The sequence below is a fragment of the Diadema setosum genome, chromosome 19 (assembly GCF_964275005.1).
Source record: "Diadema setosum chromosome 19, eeDiaSeto1, whole genome shotgun sequence".
Taxonomy (NCBI): Eukaryota; Metazoa; Echinodermata; class Echinoidea; order Diadematoida; family Diadematidae; genus Diadema; species Diadema setosum.
In genome coordinates, this window is record NC_092703.1 from 8230890 (window position 1) to 8254949 (window position 24060).

At 38.0% G+C, this 24060-nt stretch overlaps 1 protein-coding gene across 1 annotated transcript in view; it reads right to left on the reverse strand.

Moving 5' to 3' along the window:
• Positions 1-2034: 2034 nt before the first annotated feature.
• Positions 2035-24060, reverse strand: part of LOC140242506 (polyphosphoinositide phosphatase-like) — a 38872-nt gene continuing 16846 nt past the window's right edge. The window contains exons 18-25 of the mRNA XM_072322242.1: positions 23374-23509; positions 22719-22922; positions 21428-21508; positions 20634-20793; positions 19550-19629; positions 16938-16964; positions 8361-8462; positions 2035-6511 (exon numbers count right to left, since the gene is read on the reverse strand). Coding sequence (XP_072178343.1) covers positions 6331-6511; positions 8361-8462; positions 16938-16964; positions 19550-19629; positions 20634-20793; positions 21428-21508; positions 22719-22922; positions 23374-23509 — 971 coding nt within the window. The 3' untranslated portion in view covers positions 2035-6330. The remainder of the gene's footprint in view (positions 6512-8360; positions 8463-16937; positions 16965-19549; positions 19630-20633; positions 20794-21427; positions 21509-22718; positions 22923-23373; positions 23510-24060) is intronic.

A 24060-nucleotide genomic window follows, 5' to 3' on the forward strand; every position in this document is an offset into this window, starting at 1 on the left:
TTATGTTATGTTATGTTATGTTATGTTATGTTATGTTATGCTATATTATATTATTTTGTTATGTAATAATGTGTGGAGACAGAAAATAAACCAATTAAAACCAAAAATGCGTACTCATTGGGAAATAACAACCTCTTTCTAACACCGAATTTGTTGTCCTTGTTTCAGTTTCAGTTTAATTAAAGTTCCGAATATTTCCACGAAAATTCTACCTAGCGTTGACAGCTGAACATTTCGGAGAGGCAGATATTTCGTATTGAGAACAAATTTTAACACAAATTTGAGATGAATTTCCATCACAGATGAGCTTCTCCTCTTTTAGGAGTTCCTGTATTGTCCATCATGAAAATACTGTATAGTAAACTCATCCAGGTACATTATTTCCGCAGTACAAACTGTACATCAAATCTTTCGTCTTCTTCCTTTATGGCAAAGGCAGACTCATTCCTGTCATAAATGAAATTAATTTTCTCTATATAATTACAGTTTAAACGTTCTCCCTCCATCGACTTTCGAGCATTTTACCCGATTCTTAATCTGTTCTTCCTCACAAATCTCCCTGTCTCCTATTCTCCCGTCTCCGCACTGGTGCAACCTCAACTTCCAGCTCACCACTGCTCGTTGAATGTGTCTATGATTATGCCTACAGTGGACTCCCGTAATATAACGAAGTCCTCGGGATCGGCAGCTTTCTTTCGCTATACCGAGATTTCGTTATGACCCCCCCCCAAAAAAAAAAAAAACAAAAAAAAAAACAAAAAAAACAAAAAACAAAAAACAAAAAACAAAAAACCAAAACAAACCAACAACAACAACAAAACAAAACAAAACAAACAAACAAACCATAGAGTGGGTATTGCTATGGTGTGAATTTTAACTTCGTTGTAACCGGAATTTCGTATTTATCGTGTTCGTTGTAACGGAAGTGCACTGTATTAATTTTGTACTCTCCCTATATACATTCCCTTTCTCTCCGTCACTCTCCTCTTTCTATATAGAGTGTTCTTTGGCTTAACAAGTCCTCTAAAGGTCTACAATAACCACGGTGTTCCCATAAAAGCTCTCTTCCGAAAGACAATTACATACAGTGGAAAATACATATAAAGAGATCTGATAATAACAAAATACCAAGTACAGCAAACTAATTTCTCTGGTCCCAATGAATTCATTTCCTTTGTGTTCTAATTTTAGTTGATGTTCTAATTTTAGTTGACTACTGATATAACAAAATATCTAATATAAAGAACAATTTGATTGTCTTGGTCCCAAGGATCTCGTTATACCGAGTTTCCACTGTATAATAAAGCATAAAAGCAAAAAAGAAAAAGAAAAGGAAAGAAAAAAGCAGCTATGTGATCAAGTCAACACATATAGTACTTTTACATTATATTGGTAGTTCTTCCTTTGAAGCATGAAATTTTCGGAGATTAGCATGACTGTACGAAAACGTTGTGAAATGATGCGCGGGACTTACGTTCAGTGCCGCACACTAATACGACTTTCGGTCGCACGACTGACAGACTTTGGATCTGAAATAAATGGAATAGCTTCAGAATAATCACTCTTGTTTATTTCAGATCCTGAGTCGGTCATTCGTGCGACCGAAAGTCGTATAGTGTGCTGTGACCCGAGACTTGGATACCCTTTGACTTGCATCAGAAAAGCCGGCCAACAGGTTATCGATAGCCGAATAAATGTGGGGAAATTTGACCGCAAATATATTTTAGTTGTCGCAAGTACTGTAGTTATGTCATGACGTTGATGATACTCTATTGTAGTGGCTTCCAGGAAAAAAAATAAAAACAAATACAGAGAAACAAACAAACAAACAAACATGCAAACAAAATCACTGAATATTATAGGAATAACATTTACTGGTAGGTACAGGTATACATCAGTTTTATATTACCCTATCTCTGACGATAAATGAGGAGAGGATATATATATATATATATATATATTTTTTTTTACAGTGTACATTACACAACACAATAGAACTATAGACAATTCATCAAGTATTATAAAACACATCCGTTTAATTGCACTTTCTATCTCATTGGTAACTTACAAATTACACAAGCCAGTAAGGACATGTTCATCATATGCATGTGTGTACATACATAAATGTAATGATTACATGTCTTGGACAGGCGTATGTGTACATTAACAGCTCACACACAACATACGTGGTATAAAATATGTTATAAAAATGTCATCTATGAACTGCGAGCTTCACAGAAAATAAACTGTCTAACGCATAATTTCTGAGGGCGTGGCAGATTTTCTAGCACCAGAAATTTTGCCTGGGGAAGAAACTGTATTACACACACATGCTCCTAATTCACTTGCAGCACACAATTAGAATCAAAACATGGAAAATAAAAAAGGAAGATAACATCAATGGAACACAATATCTTACATTCTGTTTTTATTGTTTGTGTGTGTGGAGCTAAGGGTTGTCATTTGACATATAGGAGTTCAATTAGTTTTCTTTTTTTTTAAGATTTAAGTCAAATGTGTCATTTCTTTTCTTATGTAGCGACTCCAAACACGTGTAAGAAACTCTTTTGGGACCAGTAAAAACATATTTCTTGTTATACAGCTTTATACATCTCAAGTGTGCCATTTCCTTTGCAGTGGGCTCTTCATATGGCAAACTACTTGGGACCGCTGAACATCGATTGCTTGTAATATCAGAGTTTTGTCGATAAGTATGTCATTTCTTATGTTATCAGTAGGTTCTTATTAATAACAAACTCTTTGGGACTGCTGAAATCACCTTGCTTGTAATATCTGGGATACTTAACTGCCAGTGCGTCATTTCTTTTTCTTTTCAGTGGACTCTCAGTGTAAAAAAAAAAAAAATAAATTAATTTAAAAAAAATAAAAAAATAAAAAAATCTTTTGGACTAGCGAAATCGCCTTGCTTGTCATATCAGGGTTTTGTTTTTTTTAAAACAAAAACAAACAAACAAACAAACAAACCACAAAGTACATGTCCAGTAAACTAAACTTGGAGCAAGAAAATCTGATTCGAGTTTTGGTACGCTTGTGTTGCATAGTGAGAGTCCACTGGGTATAAGTGTTTTGATCAATCATGTAATCTTTCTCCTCACTATCTTACTTTGCCCAGTTATTATTGTAAAGAATCAATTCAATCCAGGCAAGTGACATGTGAACAGATGGTTTTGAAGACATAACAGTCTGGTGTTCGATATTCTTTCTTTTGTCTGCAACACACACACACACACAAACACACACACACACAAATCGTCCCCGGTTCTCTTTCACACTCTTGCTCTGTGCTTTCTTTCTTTTTTTTTTTTTTCATCATCACCCATTGATCCCACAGAATGTGTCAATCTCACACAGCTGTCAGAATACCATGGCATTCAACAGTCGACCTCCAGAAAAAAAAAAAAAAAACATATGATACTTAGGCAGTCTACAACACAATGCAGACTAAGCCTTGAGGTTTTTTGTTTTGTTTCGCTTTTGTTTTCGAAGCAGTTAGGTGTAAACTTCATCCGTCAAACAAGGTGAAAGGAAATTTATGCACAATGACATTGTCACACTGTAAATTTCACTTGTGGAATGCTTTAGAAAACAAAAGAACACCATCAGCGCAGTTTGTTACAATTCTTTTGTTTACTTTGCTTCTTTGACACAATAAGGATAGGTTGAGAAGATGTTCCCAGCTGTTGGATTGTCAACTCCACACTGCACGAGTGGAATCACAGTTTGTTGTTTGTTTGTTTGTTTGTTTGTTTGCGGGTTTGTTTGTTGTTTTTTTTTTTTGCCTTGGTTTGGGATTGTTTGTTAGTTGCTGTGTGTTTTGTTTTTTGTTTTTTTTTTTGCCTTTTTTAAGGAAACAAGTATCACCCATATACATTGTACCAAGATTCTTCCTGAAATAACATGGATGGTAAAATCATCTGACAAATTACCAAAGAAGATTTGTTCTTAAAAGGTTCAAATTGCTCAGTGTTATTGTTCTTATAAAGTCTCATTCATTGTGTTTTTATTGGACACCTTGTATCACCTCGCATCACCGCATATTTTTCATTGTTGCACGATAAGGACCATTTCTACTAAGCAGCAAAATACGCAATTAGAATAAAGGGAAGAACCTTGCAAAATATGGCAAACCAGGAGGTTGCATATCATATGGTCACAGATCATTCAGTTCACACGCACTGCCTTCTGATCAAGTAAATAATGTGCATAATCTTGTGGTAAGAATTCAAGACTCCAAATTTTTAACGTTCAGGAGAAACACACACATTGTTAACCCGTTGAGGACGAGTCCCGAGTATACTCGGGCAGGGGTCTATGGGAAATGCGTGTTGTAGCAAAATCAGTCCGTCCTCAACGAGTTAATTCCCTTATGATTAATTGTTTCCATACCCAGTCATATTAGTAAAGGCAAAATACTACTGTAGAATGAAATGCTGGTATGGCCTTCGGTTACCTGTGAGGTACATCATGTAAAACTTATATATAATATACATATACATGTATATACATCCCTGCAACCAACCATGACATCTAAATAATTACAAACAGTTCAAATAATTGTGTGGTGTGCTTTTTCATAGCTGGTGTACTCGCAAGTCTGTATTACACATCTTTTGAAACTAACTTATGAAGAATTTGCTCTCAGGAATGTTACAAAACGACCAGAAATAATCAACATTACTGTGGAATTTGGTGCAGTGCTAGCATGGCCTCAAAATGGGCAGGTAACCTCTGAGCAAGTTACAATGTATTTTCAAATAAAAGCATTGAAATAAAAAGCCAAGGATCAGAGGTGCTTACTGGAAAAAAAAAAGAATTGCAATTCTTGTAATCTTAGAATTACAAGAAAAAGTACTGACATTCTAAATGTGGCCATGACTTCAAATTTGACATGCATCAATGACTTGGATAAGGTGGCTTTGGTCATGGGACTGAAATGCCAGTACACGTACAGAGCAGCTCTTTATTTCCTCTGGACAGAAAATATCTTAATTCTTAAAAGACAACAACAACAATGCAGTTTTTACTCTTTTCAGGCTGCATCAATAGCTGCAGTCACACTGGCAAAAGATCAAGAAATGTAAGATTGTGATATTTAATATCTTGAAGTTTTGTCAGTGTGACTGCAAACTTCCCTGAAACCTCTCCAAACTTCAGTCTCAAATTAGGGATATTTCTTATTCATTTCGTATACAAAAAAAGACAAAAATCTCATATTTCAGAGTAATTTCATACCTTGAGTAGCAGACACAAAGTGACAAGCTTTCAGTACAGTACTTCGCAAATTAGAGTTGCATTGGTTAACTTTTCGCATGGACAATGCTGCATCAACCATTATGGCTATAAGTCCAATAGTGCGAATAGGAAGTATTACACGAAAGAATGAAGGTTTAAAATGATGTGCATAATTCCGACTTTAATAATAACCTTTTGTCAAAGACAGCACACAAATTGAAAGTCATGATTTCATATTTCTGGAAAAGTCCATATTGTTAAAGGGACATTCCACACAATTTCTTATAATTTCACACCATGGAGCACACAATTTGATAATGCCATAAAGAGATTTGTGACATTCATTGTGGTCATTGAGCAGATAAACCAATAATCTGCAAAACCAAAAACATAATACACTGAACAAGGATGATGACATAGGAGGCTCATGTAGTCCAGAGGAGTCCAGTAATACTGTATACGCCATATATTTCGCGAGTCTAAATTTTCGCGAATCACACCCTACTGACGATTTCGCGAGTTGTTAAATTCGCGAGCTTGTAGTCCAGTACTGAACGGACAAATGTACATGCGTACGTCACATTCACATCGGGATCAGAGTTAATATTTTCGCGTGTCTTTAATTTCGCGAATAGCACCCGACTCGCGAAATTCGCGAAAATAAAAACCTCGCGAAATATTCGGCGTATACAGTATAGCAATGAAATTCCATTACAATACCACCTGTGTAGAATTTATGCACGCTTTCTTCTTTTGTTCTGCCTCCTTGAGCACCCAATCATGCATTCTTATGTGAAGCTGCTTATGACATCATAAGCTGCTATAACAGCATCCTTGTTCATTTTGATTTCTTTAAAACATTCATATTCCTCATCGCAATAACTATAAATTCTGAAACTCTGTACACAATATAACCAATTTATGAATGTTCAAATGAAAGCCAAAATATCATCTGGAGGTCTCCTATAAGACCAGGAAAACCAAAATTGCACTCCTTTTGAGTTGAACTGATGGAGAGTACACTGTCTCGTATTTGACAGTGCATCCCACATTGATGGAGCAGTGCACTCCACTTTTTCAGCGGAAGCGCACCTCCCTGATGTAGCTCCTATAGAGGGCGACATCCTTTGCCGAGCACGGCTTCGGACCGTTGATGCCGCAGGACACGTGGGCCTCATACTTTGCCCTGGAGACGCGGTCCACCGTGGGCGGGGCCACTTGGAAAGACGTGTCCAGGGAGAACACGCTGCTGGGAATGCTGGGAAGGAATAAGCGAGGATTTCGAAAGAATGAATGAATGACTCTCGGACATCAGCACTGGGCGGGATTCGAATTCGGATCCTCCAATTGGGAGTTGGGAGTCTTATCCACTATACCACAGCGCCCCCACTGAAGATGATACAAAAAGGCATCACAAGGGATCCCTCTAGCAGGTCATTTGAGGGTAACTTTTTTCCTAATTTACTGAAAATGTGGTTTGTTTACGACTACTTCTTAAAGTTGGAAGGAGAGGAAGTGGTGATAGCTTTGTTTTCATCATCCCTGTGGAAAAGAAAGGAAGAAGACCAATGCCCTATTCAGCCATAAAATGTGCCCCTTCTTTGAATCCAAAATGCTCTCACTTTTTTATCTTCCCAATATGATGTGCCTGATCACAAGAAAATATTAAAGACTAAAGGTGTTGGAAAAAGACTGAGTGTCATTCAAATACTAAATTAGGGTACAGGCAATAAAAGGGACATCAAACTCAAAAAAGGGCAAAGTTTTTGCATGTTGCAATTGGGGTGCCCCCCTCCCTCCTTCCACCAGGTTTCCAAGCTTTAGAAATATATATAATCGTTATTCAATTCTTGCAAAGTCAAACATCCATATCTTCTCAATTCATTCCTATCTAGACACTCCTTCCCATCACATATTGTCCTCCAAATACGCATTTGATAATATCATCCTCTTACCCTTACTACATCCCCATCCCACCTCTTCCCCATCTTCTCCTCCTCCTCCTCCTCCATTTTCTCTGGCCATATCCAACCCAACTCCTTAACTATCCCCCTTCTTTCTCTATCCAGCCACCTTACTCCATGCCCCAAACCTTCCCTACCACACCCCTCCTTTCTCTTTCCTACCACCCCCTTTCCATACCCCCAAAGCTTTTGTACCCCTTCCCCTCCCTCCATCTTACTATCTCCTTGCTCCATACCATTCCCTACCAAACTCATCCTCCCTCTTTCTTTCCACCTCCTTACTCCATACCTCAAATATTCCCTACCCACTACCTCCCTCCTTCCTACCACCTCCTTACTCCATACCCCAAATCTTCCCTACCCCACCCCTCCCTCCATCCCCCACTCCACACCTCATATCTTCCCTACCTCAGCCCTCCTTCCTACCATCTCTTTACTCCATACCTCAAATATTCCCTACCCACTACCTCACTCCTTCCTACTGCCTCTTTACTCCATACCCCAAATCTTCCCTACCCCACCCCTCCCTCCATCCCCCACTCCACATCTCATCTTCCCTACCTCAGCCCTCCTGCCTACCACCTCTTTACTACATACGCGTACCTCAAATATTCCCTACCCACTACCTCCCTCCTTCCTACTTCCTCTTTACTCCATACCTCAAATCTTCCCTACCCCACCCCTCCCTCCATCCCTCACTCCACACCTCAAATCTTCCCTACCCTGCCCCTCCCTCCATCCTTCCAACTCCTTACTCCATACCTCAAATCTTCCTTACCCCACACCTCCTCCCTCTTTCTTTCCACCTCCTTACTCCATACCTCAGATCTTCCCTACCTCACCCCTCCTCCCTTCCACCATACCTCAGAACTTCCCTACCCTGCCCTCTCCCTCCATCCTACCACCTCCTAACTCCATACCCCAACCTTTCAAACCCTTCCCCACCCCACTCCTAATTAGTACTACCTCCTCATTCTATATTATACCAGTTCTCCCTACAACACGCCCCTCCCTCATTCCTATCTGCTCCTTACTCCACACCTTAACCAATCAATTCCATATCCCATCCCCGCTCCCTCCACCTTACTCCCCCCCCCCCCCATCCCACCCCTTTCCCATACAAAGCAGGGAGGATCTCCTTACATCCTTGTAGCTCTCTTCATGCAGCGTCTGACCTTGGTGTTGGAGATATCCGAGTGGGCTGTGATACACCCATGCCGCATGTTCATCCCAATGGTGGTGTACCTGAATCCAAAAACCCATGGATACATAGCCATTAAACCTTAATCAAAAGCCATATGTATGTTTTCTTTACATTTTACTGGTGTCATATCACTTAATACGCCCCATGAGGACACACAAATCATTGATTGCATGCAGGATTCATATATCTTCATCTATTTCTATAACTTTATCTATTTTGTCTGGATGTGAATCCATCTTTATTTCTCTCCGTTTTACATAATGGAGAGATTGAATGCAGAAAACAGATAACACCACTTTCCACTGTTTATTGAAGGAAGGTCATCCTTAAATAGAGAAAAACAAGATCTTTTTAATGATATTGCATGACTTACATAACAAGAGATATTTCTGAAGATATTAATATAATCAGCACACACACTTTCATTATTTTCCTTGTTTTTCATCAAACTTCAATCTCAAATATCCTAAGTTGATGAAAAACAAATATATACATTTTGTGTTGTTAACTCTATATACATATACATGTTGGTAAGAAATATAAATAAATAGATAAATATATATATATATATATATATATACATGATGGTATTATTATCCGCGTGTTGGAATAAGAGCATGAAGACGATGAAGACAAACAAGTTGACATAATGCATTAGAATCCAACTTCATTTATTTGTAAACCAAATTTTCGACCCTTGCACGGATCTTCCTCAGGGTAACAGTGATATTTGTATTTGAAGCTCAGCACAGAAAAATAATAATAATAACAAAGAAACGCGCCTGGCTGGTAAACGATCAGTTTGATTTGAAAATGTCTATGTCTTACTTCTTATGCATTTTATGATACATTGTTACGTCATAATTGAGTTTAAGGATTTTGCACTCATGAAGATAGCGCAAATTATGAGCTAACAACCGTGCGTGTTGGTATGTATTTTGCGCGGCTGGTAAACGATCAGTTTGATTTGAAAATGTCTATGTCTTACTTCTTATGCATTTTATGATGCGTTGTTACGTCATAATTGAGTTTAAGGATTTTGCACTCATGAAGATAGCGCAAATTTTAAGCTAACAACCGTGCGTGTTGGTTGCTAACCTAGCTCAAACTCTAAGCTGACAACCAGGCGCGTTTCTTTGTTATTATTATTATTTTTCTGTGCTGAGCTTCAAATACAAATATCACTGTTACCCTGAGGAAGATCCGTGCAAGGGTCGAAAATTTGGTTTACAAATAAATGAAGTTGGATTCTAATGCATTATCTCAACTTGTTTGTCTTCATCGTCTTCATGCTCTTATTCCAACACGCGGATAATAATACCATTATATATATATATATATATATATATGTGTAATAATTACAGAGAGAGATACAGAGATTGAGAGAGAGAGAGGAGGGGGGGGGGGGGAGAGGGAGAGAGAGAGGCCAACTACTTCATAGAAATCCTAAAACCAGTATAGTTTCAATGTTCCATTTCAGTCATTTGTGTTCTAGCTTTCATATTTTACACAAAATATCTTCGGCAATCTGGGAAGGCAACTACAAGAAGGGGGGGGGGGGGGGTGACTCAAGCAAAGGGGAGATGTTTTCAGCAGGGTGGGAGGCATTTGCATCAGCTTGATTCAGAGCACACACAGATCAGTTACGTTCACGCGGTGTTCCTAACTTCAACAAGCTAACTTTGATGGTAAGGTCATAGTTAACCAGTTCCATGCTGAATTCTGAAATCCCAATAGACTTTGATAATACACAGGCTGCCAGGTTCTCGCAGGGAATGGGTTAAGTACAATGCCGATGCACTCTAAAGTTAGCTAACTTAAAGATTACTCGATGATGAGCACCACAAGATTTCTCAGGGTTCACACTCTATGCATGAGTTGCAGGGGGTTTATGCATTGTTTGGACAAGATACTGTATACACCATATATTTCATGATTCTAGCTTTTCCCAAATCGGGACTTCCTGACAATGTGGCGAGAGTGATTAAATTTGTGATCATGGAGTACAGTACCAAAAGAAAAAATGTATGTGTGCACATCACATTTATGTCGGAATGACAGCTGATAATTTAATGCGTGTTTAAATTCACAAACAGCACTCCACTCACAAAATCCGCGAAAATGAAAATCTCACGAAATATTCGGCGTACATAGTAATCAACAAATTTGAGAGTATGCATGACCTTTCCACGAACCCCTATTTCCCCTAGCTTCTAGAGGAATCTGCAGAACGTAAATTTAGTGCTCCTCATACTGGGGTCGTCACAAAACTTCCAGTTCTGTGGTTTAATCATCGAGTGGAACTTTTGCTTGTATTCAGGAGAACAAGAGCTTGTACTTGATGATTAGCTACAATTAATGATGAGCTTTGTCTTGTGGACGTGTCAAAATTCAGGGGCCGGTGGACAATCTTATCTCTGCAATAGTATCACAGAGTAGAAAAAAAAAATGATCACACTACCAAATATCCCACATTTAAAGTAACCCAATGTACCCAAAACTTTCACAAAAAGAATATGAACATGTTCATATAACTTCTCATTGTGAACAATTTATGTTCATATAACTTCTCATTGTGAACAATTTAGTACAAAACTACTTTCATTTTCAAAACGACCCCTGAAAAATCAGAAAAAGGTGTGTCATGCAGTTGGTGAAAACTTTTAGGATTTATCTAGTCTTTTGACAGTTTGAACACAGCAAAATTGTTTGTTGACTTGCATCTAACCTTTGAACTGAAACTTAGCTGAGCTTGAATCCACTTGGGAAAGAAAAAACAACATCTGTTGCAGAATACTCCCATGAGAAAAATACATTCTCTAAGCAGACATGGTGTGAACAGAATTGACGACAAACAAACGGTTCGATCATCGCCATAGATTGGATGACACATTCGTCGCATAGCTGGACACGCTTCGCAAGGTTGACTTCACAAAAGACTCGACCTTCGCAGCTGTAAATCTGTCCGCACAAAACATCCGTAATCCTGTCAAAAATTCTCAGCACTTACAGAGCTTTTACATAAATCTTTCAACCTGAATTTGGCATCATCAAAAAATTCTTGTCATATTTCGATGATGATAGTCCACTTACAGGAGAAATAAAAGTCAAGGGGTGAAATTCTTCGTGATTCTCTGTGAGCATGAGCAGTCTCGGATACTATGTGTATGTGGGGATACAGTGGTATACCGTATGTCAAACAAATATAAATTACAATGGAATTTAACCTAGATTTCACCATTAAGTTGTTTCAAAGATTTATTTCTATGTCCACTGTACTCTGACTTCTTTTGACCTGAGTACCATGACTGAAGTTGTTTTCTTTCTTTTTTTTCAGTCAGCTACACTTAACTTGACAAATCTCCACAACTATATTTCTGTTCTTTGATGCTATTATCTTCAATTCATGCTAATATTCATTGTTGGAAGAGTAAATATTATTCATCATTAGTAAGCCCTCTGTATAGTTCATAATCATACTATTACTCTTTCTGTCATCTGCCAAATCTTAAACAGCCTCTTATTTGCTATAAAATTTAGAAAATTTGGGAAAACTGAATTTAATAGTATAAATTCTGTCTTCAGTTTGGATGTTTTGGTAAACTTCATTCTGATTTTGTGCAGATTTCACTGAATTCAATGTTTCCCTCGAATCTTCCTCCAGCACATATTATAGGCCATGAAATTCAAAGCTGCCAATTTCATAAGATAATGATCATTTCTGCAACAAATTTCTCAAGGAACTGATGGAGGTAAACAATCAGGTACATAAATTATACGTGCACCATAGCATCAAACTTTAACAAATTCCTCATAGACTAGTATGAGATTGCACTGCAATGAAAGTGTGAAGGATGGGGGTAGAAATGTAATACTAGTATATATACCATCGTTCATGCAGGCAAAATTCACATGCAATGTCAATCAAGCATGTATAAAATACAGCTGCACAAAATGTTTCACTCTCCACAAGAGGATGCCATGAAACAACCGTCAAGTGGAATATGAGAGATGACAGCCTGGCAACTGGATTGTTGTTGTCGTTGTTGGGTGTGGTGGTTTTTTATTAATCTTTCGTGGCAATAATAGGACAAAAAGCTCTGCTCTCTTTGCTAGCGGTGAAGCCACATTTTGCTTTTATTTCCCAATCTAAAATCTATCTAATATTATCATCTTCATCATACATCCTCTTTGCCACAGGGAGATATGCCCTTTTAGACCATACTTTTATATACAGTATGCCAGTAAAAAACAAGTATGATTTGTGGTAGGAATAACAAGAACATTTTGTGAAAAATTCCCTGTCACCTACTTGTCTAATCATTCTGTGCACACTGGTGCAAATGCATTGTGGGATTGGCTATGAGCTTTAGAAGTACTTGCTTGCTTATTTTTCATTTTGCCACAATTACAGGAAACTTTCTGAAATGCAACTCGCTATTTCAGTCATCATACATGGAATTTCTTAATGATCACATGTGGAATAGGATAAAAAGATTGTCAAACTTTCACGGGGTGCTTTTCCCTAAGAAACATTTGATTCTGATCAAAATTGTGTGTGGAGATTAGATCGTGTGACAACGGCATCACTTGATCATCCCCTACCTGTATAGAGAAATCATGACGGCTTTATGATAATTTGATGCAAAAAAATGGAGCAAAATCGAACAAAGGGGAGAGGGATTGAGTGTGAGGGTTGGGTGAAGGGGGAGGTTTTGGGCGAGGGGGAGAGATATGGTGAGGGGGAGGGGTAGGGTGAGGAGGCAGGTGTGGGGAGGGAGCATGAATTTCCATCATGACAAGAACGGCAAACTGTTGATACAATTGATATCAAACTGCAAGAAGCAGAAGCAAGTGTCAAGAAAGCTGATGGTACTGAAAGAAAAAAAAAGAATAGAAAAATGTCCTTTTTATCTGGTAGACTAAAGAGGCATGACGTTCATGAGGCTTTCACGACATCATATTGGTCTCCTTTTGTGCACTCACAGAGAGGGAGATAGGGGTTTCTCTCAAGAGTACAAAAACTATGCACAATACGAGCAAAACAAGACACGTACTACGTTTAAAGCTTGACATATCTGCTGCACGTTTAAAAAAGCAGATTATAATTTCGGTACTCAAGCAACAAAAGAGAATACTTTCCTCACTTTGACTGAATTTTTATTTCTAAAAGTCTTTTATGTCCTTCAACCAAATCTCACGACTCAAGTACCTGGTACAACCTTGCCAAAAAGACATTATTGCAAACACACAAACAAAGCAAGAACGAATACCTTATGTTATCATCATTCACATAATTTTCATTTTGTTTAAGATGAAGTGAAGAAATGCCAAATGAGCAACAACAAAAAAAGAAATGGATAAGGCTTGACTTCATGTCCTATGGTACAGGATATGATACAAATGGGTAAGGCAGGCATATGTAGATCAATACTTGGTTACATACTCTCTTGTGCCAATCAAACATCACATTAAAACCAATCATGCTTTATTACAGAGACAACTGCACCACTAAGGATGCAAAGAAGTAGACTCATGCATGTATGATCTATAAAAAAAATGGAGAGAAAAAAAAAAAGATGAACAAAAAATGTGCCACCGATGAGTCAAGTTTCTTATCACTTTCATTCCTGTCTATCTACATGACAAAGGGTCAAAAGACACACAAAGGGAAACCCTTCTAAAGATTCAGGACAAACTCAACCATGCCTTCTCCCCTCCCCTTTCCTTTTTTAAAAATTTTGTTGTTGTTGTTGTGAGAATATAAAGACCATCGAACAAGAATCTCTTAGCAGTTTTGAAAGTCAACAGTGTGTATGGCGGAGTACACGACATCTATTATTTAACCCATTAAGGTCTGGGGGAAATTCTGCTGCAGAAATCATCAATGTTGTCATCGGTAAAGTGGCTGATGTGCATTTAAACAGGTATCTCACATTTGAGTCAAAAACATTTAGATGGAACTCATTGAATTGATTAAGTCTGGAAAAAACAAACAAAGTACTGTCTACGCCGAATATTTTGCGAGGATTTTATTTTCGCCAATTTCGTGAGTTGGGCGATATTTGCGAAATTAGAGACACGCGAAAATATTGACTCTGCTCCCCGACGTGAATGTGATGTACGCATGTACATTTTCCATTTAGTACAGGACTCCACAAGAGCGGATTGGACCACTCGCGAAATCGTCGGGAATTCCTAATTCGCAAAAAAATTTAGACTAGCAAAATATATGTGACCCTGCACCACAAAATCAACAAAAAGTCGCCAGACATGGATTTTTAGTTAAGGGCAGATTCTGAAAGAGCAGACTCTAAGCTTTAAAATGATGTATAACTCAATTCAAATGGACTCCCCTAACCTACCTAAATACTGGAAAGAAAGCACACACTCTGGAAAAGTGTGAACTGAGAAAAGAGGCTTTGAATCACAGGGTCTACTCAAGCGCTTAATCTTTCATCAAGTCGTGCTATCTGTGCGAAGAAAGGGACAAAACACAGGATGTCGACCACTGGAGCAATAACAATGAAGGAATTATCAGATTAAGCTGAAATTGAGCATGTTCTTTCAACATATTCTGTCCATGATTAATGCTAAATTTCAAAGCAGTAGCGTTATCCTTTCAAAAGTTATCAGACTTTAAAGTGAAGAGTGTACAGAGGATTTCAAGAAATCAAAGGGGCCTCTAATACATACCTGATCATTCTACTCTTCCCCCAAAAAGGGGTTGTAGTAAAACTGCAAAAGCACATTTTCCTATTAGTGTTATGATCCCAAACTAAAGAATAATGTAGAAGAAAGATAACTCTTTCAGGAAATATGAAAAACTCAAGATTGACTTAGTTGACCCATTTCACCTGTTTTGAGTCCTCACGTAAAATCAAGGGGTGAGACTTTTTGTTTGTTTTGTGATGCACAGTAACATAATTTTCATGCATTATATTCCAATTTGAGAGAAAAACAGGAACCCATGACACATGATGGTTGTAATCTTCAAAGTTTTTAACTTTGATGAATAGCTTGTAGTTTTAAGCTACGATGTGTGTCTACACGACACCAAATCTTTAAGACCAAACGTTCGAGGAGAGTCCCGCTTGATGACACGCAGTTTTAGCAATAATCTTGATAATGTGCGACGACACAGCAGAGTACAACACACACTGGAGGTTGACCCAGAAACTATTTGGGAGTAGGGCTTACAGAGAGGTCATGCTAATATTTTAGCTTGTTGATTATCGTGTCCACACAACGCTAAACTACAAGAGAGGGCCATCACGGCTTGTGGGTAGAGCGTAAACCCTAAGAAGCATTGTGATTCTAATCACTGACTAATCTTTAAGATTGCTAACTTTTGAGCATCTACTTAGGGTCTAACTATATGACAAGCTAATCACTGAAGTTAAGGTCTTTCAGATTTGGAATGCCATGTGAGCATAATTCAAAGTCTTTTAAAATGTGCTGTCAAGTAAAGAATCAATTAGAAATCACAAGGATTTCAAAAATTCTGCAACGTAAATAAACAATTACTGTACATATATGAACAATGTAGGGTTAAATTGAAAGAGAATTTTCTTTTACTCGACCTCATGAATCACCAACAATGAATAGTAAAATATGATAAAAACAGGGAGGTGTTATAGATGGAGAAAGAACTCCTGCTCTCCTTTTGAAGTCACACGCGGCACCGCCAAGAAGTAATGCGCTTAATAACTACAGGTGGTAACCAGGTGCTTTGATGAAAGAGATGAGCATTCAGTAATCAGGACTTAGAGCTCTCATAGCAGAAAAGATTTCCCCTGCTGCAGTTCACTCTTTCTCTGTCTTTTAATACACTGGCAAAAAAGAATGTGTGCACCTTGAATTGGAGTGGCAAAAAAAAAAACCTGCAGTGGAAATGTTACAGTTTCCACGGCAAAAAAATATAAAAACACACTTAAACACTGTTTAGCTGAGTATTTCTTTACAGAAATACTCTTTTATAACGTGATGAATTCTAATGAATCCTTTCCTAAACTGTTCTGAACAAATTCTGGTATTTCATTCAAAACTTTGCGCTGGAAATACAGTTTGTATCATACTCCAAATTTTGTCTTGGAGCTAGAGCGGCACAGGGCATGCATGACTTCAAAACAGAGAGGAATGGTAGACATCTCATAGTAATGCCCATGAACCCAAGCAAGCGTTAGCATGGATTACGATGAGTTGCCATTCCATCCATAACAGCTCCTTGATAACATGACATAGCATCAAACCAAAGAAATGTGGTTTCTGGACTTGATCGGTTAACATAGCCAAAGCCAAAAGGAAGGGGAAAAATGCAGAATCGAAATGCACACAAGTTTGAAATTTATGGGTAAACACTTGCAGCATATTCCACGCAATTAAAAAATGCATTTAAAAAAGAAGAAAAGAATATAATTATGCAGGCATCATGAAAACAGGAAGAAAGTTAAAGCAGAAGTATTACATAATTTCATGCGATATGCAAAGAGACTTTGTATCAAGAAAGGATTTACCCTGCATACTCCATTATTGTAGATGACCTGTGCAGAGATAGATGAAGTGAGCACCGCAAACATAAAGATGAAAACTCGTAAAATCATTGCAGCGTTTCATTTGACTGCTGTATTAAAATTAAAAGAGCTTTAAAAGGAACTGATCAAGTGTAAAGTTAGCCTGAAAAATAGTGCGATTCTGAGCTGGCATCAGCAAATAAACTGTTATGCAGGCATCACGCCGTCCCAAAATTAAGCAAAGATAGACTCACGATAAAGGGAACACTCAAAGTCAGCTCTGGTGGCAAAAACATCAGACCATTCGTGAGGGTATCTTAAACCGTCATATGACCACATGATGGAGTTTCTCTGCCTCTTTAAACTTTGTGAGTGGAGGCAAAATCTTTGGCAGGCCAAAAAATAGTCTAAAAATCTTAGGGCCTGGTCCCACTGGCATTAGGAAGATTTGCATTATGAATTGCGCACAAAATTGGTTTATATTCGCTAAACATCTGCAACCAAAATTTTATGAAGCTCAAAAATCCTGGCAACGGAAAAAAAAAAGTGCATCTGCAGATAATTACGGATGTGTGCGCATGTCGGGCGACTCATACAAGCATGTTTCACGAATATTGCGGATGTTTAGTGAATATAAACCAATTTTGTGCGCAATTCATACTCAAATCTTCCTAAAAGCCGGTGGGATCAAGCCTTTACGGAGGCTCATTTCATGATAAAGATTCACATCTTCATGCAGCCTTCCAGTGTGGTTTGGGTGTTATCATGTGACCCTCTGTACGCATCGTATTTGCTCTGTCCGCTGCTTGGCTTTTAAAAACATTCGGGCCAACTTTGAGCGAAATTTAAAATTTCATATTCACATGGCCATCGTGTGTCAATTTCGGGACAGCGTAACACCACCCTTATAGGGAAATTAGTCACGAGAAGAATATTTGACTTGAACGAAACTAGTGACCTACGAAAGACAGAGAAGTGAATATCTATAAAAAACTTGACAACAGACAATAAATTCTCATTGCCTGAGCATGTATGAAGTATCTCCCGTGGCACCCTTCAGGTACCTAAAATGGTTTACTGCTCTTTTGAACATCAAGACAGCAACAAACCTTACCTAGGTCATTTTGAAACAAAAAATGAACCAATCTAGAAGATTTTCCATCTTGCATGATGCAAATTGGGTGCCATATGCATTATGTCTCTACAAAAAGATTGTAGTGTGGTGGTAATGGGTGAAATGCTCCCTATAGATCAGTGCTGAGTTGAAGTATGCCAAAAAGATTTTTTGTTTGAGATTCTTCAAACTGAAAGGTTGAGGAAGGGAGCACTGACCTTTGAAGTTGACCCAACCAACCACAAGCACTCCCCCCCCCCCCCCAACACACACACTAAACAACCTTTAATTTGGAAAACCTGCATCACCCTATTAAACATACAAGTAAGTGAAAAGTTAAAATCTGTGACATATAAATAATGATCATTACCTTTATTCAAATAGTAATGTGTCTATAATGCAATGAAGGATTTTGTTAACCACTGAGTAATACTGATATTGGCAAGCACAAAATATAACGAAAAGAAAGAAAAGGTTAATGACATGGTAATACAAGTATGTATATCGACTATATGCATGCCATAAAACTTGAAATTTCATCTGGCAATTGAGTACATACTTTTACAGGTAAAGTCATTTTGGTATAACTTGCTTGGCATTTTAAAGGGTTAACCTGAGAATATACACCGATGTCAGTGTCTTACAAGCGATTTTGGATAAGAATACATGAGGACTCGGCATGGTTGTTGGTTGTTGATGATGAAAAAATTCACGTATGTCAAAGACATGTACTGCAGTAATAAATGCAGGGCAGAGATATAGTGTTTTTGGTTTTTTTTTTGGTTGTTTATTTGTTTGTTTGCCCACACCAGCCTTGTAGGACTTACTGCAAGTTTACTCAACTGTTATAAATGTCAACCCTAGTCTCATCATGTTTGTTTTTAGTGTTTTCAGTTTGAATGCAAGCAGCCAAGAAATATATGTATATAACATGTATATTATGTTTATAACATATACATATACTTATATACATATATACACTTACATACTTATATACTTATATACAAGAAATGTATATGTTATAAACATATCATATCAACAAACTACATGCGGGACGTAGCAGTGTGTGTAGGTACATATATGCAGTGTGTCTACCAAAAGTGAAATACTTGAAAGTAGGAATATTCTTAAGTTACTAATAAAGTAGCATCTAGAAGTTAAATAATGGTTCCTCCTATCTGTTAGATCAAAGTCACGCCGAATTCTACCGACACAGGCAACATGCTAGGAGTAGAGATTCCAAATTTGCCTCTCCTAATTTCCGTACATTCATTCTTAAAACCACAGTCATTATTTGGTCAAAGTGCTTTCAGTAAGACCTCTCTACAGTGAGACATGCAAACCAGAAACAAATAATAATGACTATAAATGAATAAAATGTATAATATCAAAGGCAGAGCGCATAATAGAATACAAAGTGCAAGCAATGCATGCCGAGGAGTGATGAAAGACAAGAGATGATATTAGGCAAGACCAGCTTGAAGTGTAGGGTAAAACTTACCGTTGGTAGAGGGCAATGTCTTTCCTCTCGGGTAACTTCACTTCCACCCCATACACAGCTTTGGTAGTAGGGAAGAGATCCTGTAAAGGGGGCGGGGATGGGGATGAAGAACGGGTGCACTAATGAGATATAGAATGTTCTGAATATTTAGAGGTAGAATGTACAGAATATTTTATCAAAAAGTAACAAATAGATTTACACACTGAGAAACTATTATTTGGTGTCTGAATTAGTTATGTGTGTATTATTGAGAAAAAAAAAATACTCTGAATATCTTTAAAATTGAGAAATAAACTTATATAAGAAGCTGTTATTTCCTGTGCAAGGAACTTAATTCTGATGTTTTCACTGCACACTTTATTGGAATTGTCTTTATGTGTGATTTCTTATTCAATATTGTTCAGCTGTGTTCGTGGAAAAAAAAAAAATCATACACCTGAATTGAAATAATTGTGGATGTAAACAGAGTAATTGGAACTGTTGGAACAGGGCAAAAAAAAAAAAAAAAAAGAAGCACTAGAATGAGAATGACTGCTCCATTCTCCATTTTACTGTAAATTTCTTTAATTTACTCTAATAAAACTGCTGTCAAATGATAGTAACAATTTTTTAACAAAGATATACAGAAGTAAGCCACAGAAATGTGGTTTCTGTGACCAAGGGAGTTGATTCTGTGTCACGGTCAGTCTTGTTGATGACTTCACCAAGCTTTTCTGCCCTGCTCTTTGGGAGGAGTGAAGTGGGAAAAGAATGTAAGTCTGCAAGTTTGCAGCTCTTTCAAGCATGAAAACATTGATTTAACCCGTTGAGGACGGACTGATTTTGCTACAACACGCATTTCCCATAGACACCTGCCCGAGTATACTCGGGACTCGTCCTCAACGGGTTAATGGTCTGTACGTGAGAATTGACAGCACTTGCCTCATTCTTAAGGGAAATGCCAAATACACACATACAACAGTGCACATACACACACATATACAACATTTGGTGCGTATGTCCCCCTGAAAACTGAACCCGGAAACCTTACATTTCAAGCAGTGACACACATCTAACCACTGAGCCAACAAGCAGCCCTCTTTACCTTCATGCTGACAAAAGTGCTGGACGCCACCCCGGTTCCGACGTCAGACGACTCCGATGTCTCGTCGCTGCTCGTCGACGAGGAGGAGGAGGAGGAGCCGTCTTCCGACGAGGTATTTGGAGTGCCTGCCCTCGTGGTGCGGCTGGCCTTGGCATTTGCACTGAAGCCAATGACAGGAGCAGAGAGTGTGAGTACAAATACCAAACATTGCCAATTTGGTCCACTGATAATAACAAATTTAGTGACAATATGATATATGGAATAACAGTAAGGAAAAACGATGACAAGACAATACTTGAAACAATGACGTTGATAAGGATAATAATATTGATAATAGTGACACTGAAAATGAGTGATAACAATGAAAAGATGATGATATTAATGATAACAATAATAGTCACAATTATAACTGATAATATTGATACCAAGTTCTCGATGCCATCAAGACAAATTTCATTAAATCTGCACAAAATCAGAAAGAAATTTCTTTTAAAATGCCATATGTCAAAAGAAAGAAACAGAAACTTGACTCCTCCAAAATGAATGTTGCCAATTTAAGAATCACTTATAAATTCAGCGATTCACAGACTTTTGAAAATTCTGCTACACAACTAAACACTCATACATGAACACAAAAGGGTTCAAAAGAAAAAGGACATTTTATGCTACCCCATGAAACATTTCATATGGACAGCACAAATCATATCAAAGAGATACAGCACCAGAACATAAAAAAGTAGTTTTGGGGACTTCCAAGTGTTAGCTGTACAAAGTGAAACGGTAGTCTTACATACCTGTTTTCATCTTGCCTCTTGCTTCTGACAACTCGTGCCGTATACGGGCTAGGATTCTTCGAATCCTTTGGCATGAAATTTCTGAGGACAAAAGATCAAGTGCAACAAATCTAAAGACAAAATTTTGTCTAGTTAAATAATACAGTACAAAGACAGACCATTCGATAGATTAACAACACAGCTTGAAGTCTGAAAGTCTTATAGATTAAAAAATGCCAGCTGAAAAGTGAAACAGGCCTTATTGCAGGTGGCAACTTAGAGTCCGATTGGCAAATATCTAATGGCACAAGATCTTTGGTTCCCACATGTCACATATCCTTTTTTTTCACCAATTACACATGACTGCAATTTTAGATGCTGAAAGAATGACACATTCATTTCATATTCACTTTGCAAATTTCCCCCGGATGGGAATGTGATGTGAGTGATCTCCAGAAACACTCGCATATTACAGCAATTTTTAACATCTCTCTATTAAAAGGAAAAAAAAAAATTCTCAGAAAGAAAATGATCAATACAATTTTCAAGGCATATGAAGATTTTTTGTACACGTATATTATTAGACTAATATTTATGATAGGAATTCTTGTCATTTTGCATTAATTTTCTATGTTGTTAAAGACTTTTAATAGGTCTTATTATTTTCAATAAATATCTGCTTCAATACGCAATTTGGTGTCTCCTGTCATTAACTCTAGTGTGCCATGGTGTAAACCCCCTGTGTGCCTCATTATTCCGAGACTCAACACCTGAGCACTTTTGGAAAACATTTTGTTTTTCAAAGTCATGAAAATTTTTATAGAAGCTTTCATGAAAAAGAAGCAGTATGGCAAAGTTGTAAACTGCAAGCTTGACTGCGATGTAAAGTTCGTGACAAAGCCATAATTGTTCTGATGCTTTCATATATTGCAATTTATCAATTGGTCTGTGCAGGGTAGAGCTTTTCAGCAAAACAATGAGAAGTTGTCAAAGCCTATCAACTTCAGTCAAGCATACAAATGTGACGCCATAGAGTTATATTGTGAGATAATGTTCCAAACACTTGAGCCATGCTCTATCAAAAAGAGAGAAAAACTAAATGATAATTAAGTCAGACCTGTCTATAGTGGCTACCAAAGGGAGACAAAAAAAGTGGCCATTATAAACAGGTGGCCTCTATAGACATGGTGTTTAACATGGCTTTTCGGGGGTGGGGGATTTGTGACTGAATACAGCAGCTGGCCCTCATAGACAGGTGGTTGCTAAGGCAGGTTTGACTGAACAAGATTTCAAACGATGCTTTTGACCTCACCTCATGGAATGAGGGATGAGCTTGAAGAAGAGGTTGTCTTCCAGGAAAGTGAGCTCGCCGGGGCGGTACAAATCGAGGTACGTGTCGATGCAGTCCGGGGGAACCTCTTGAGGCAAGATCGCTCCTTCGGGCACAGACTTCTTCACCTCCTCCATGGAGAGCGGTAGGGCCTCTAGCACCCCGGGGTCGTACCAAAGGGTGCACCTACAGGTACAACCATGACACAGATTAGAGACAGAAATAAGCATGAACATGTTTGTGCAGTCATACGATTGCTCCTGAAATAACTACAACTCTCGTAAAATGCCAAATTATATGTGGCACCATAATAAAACTGCATGGAGCATATTACACATGATGAGACAGTATCATACATTTATTAGGAAATACGGCAAGTTCTTTTTTGTTGTTACTATCCATGGATAAGATCATTAACTTGTATCTGTATCATTGTGAACAGCAAAAGAAAAACAAAAAACAAAGTAGGAACTAGCATGGGATCTGAACCCGCATCATCTACTGCTTAAAGGGCAGCAGTCATGCCATGTAACATTCTCAATTGATTATTTTTTTTTTATTAATTGTCTTTTGAAAAGCTCTGATGTAATCCACTGCATGGTCTTATGATTAAAATTAAAAAGCTCTAAAACACTACCGTTTTTCCACACCGGTGCCCACTGCGTCCGAGTGGTGCAGGTAATAGTCAGTGGGTAGGTCCCAGAGGTTTGGCAGGCCTTCCCTTGGTACATAGATCCCGAGGAAGAGATTAATGGCGCTCTGCTTGTCAGCATCTGCAAAGGCATCAAATGAAACCAGCTCAAAGAATGCTACACCATTGCCTACTCACAAACTCTGGCTCAATATTGTGTTACCAATCAAATCTGTAATTCAATCAGACACCATATCATTCTCTTTTGTCAACTGTCCCTGGTTTCACTCTCTAACCTTACGAAGGACACCAACTGTCAAATACCAAGAGTATTTTGAATCACAAAGAAAAACATAAGTCATGCTACTGTGCTGGACATGCACTGGATTTTTGTCTTCTCATCATACTGAATAAGAGTGGAAACTAAATTTCTTTGTCTGCTGACAAACCTATCTTTATCCTCTTCACTCACCATCAAAAACAACTCAGCGATAAGAAGGAGAACACTCTTGTTCAATTGAAATGTCTTTCAAATGTTAATTGCTAAGATAAATGAGACAATGTTGCACTCCAAGATTCTCTCATGATCAAGTTAAAACAGAGCGACACAAAACTGCAGCGAAACTGATTAACTTTGGGGTCATTTCACTTTTCATTCATCACCACATGCAATTTGGAGGTAGAAGCAGAAAC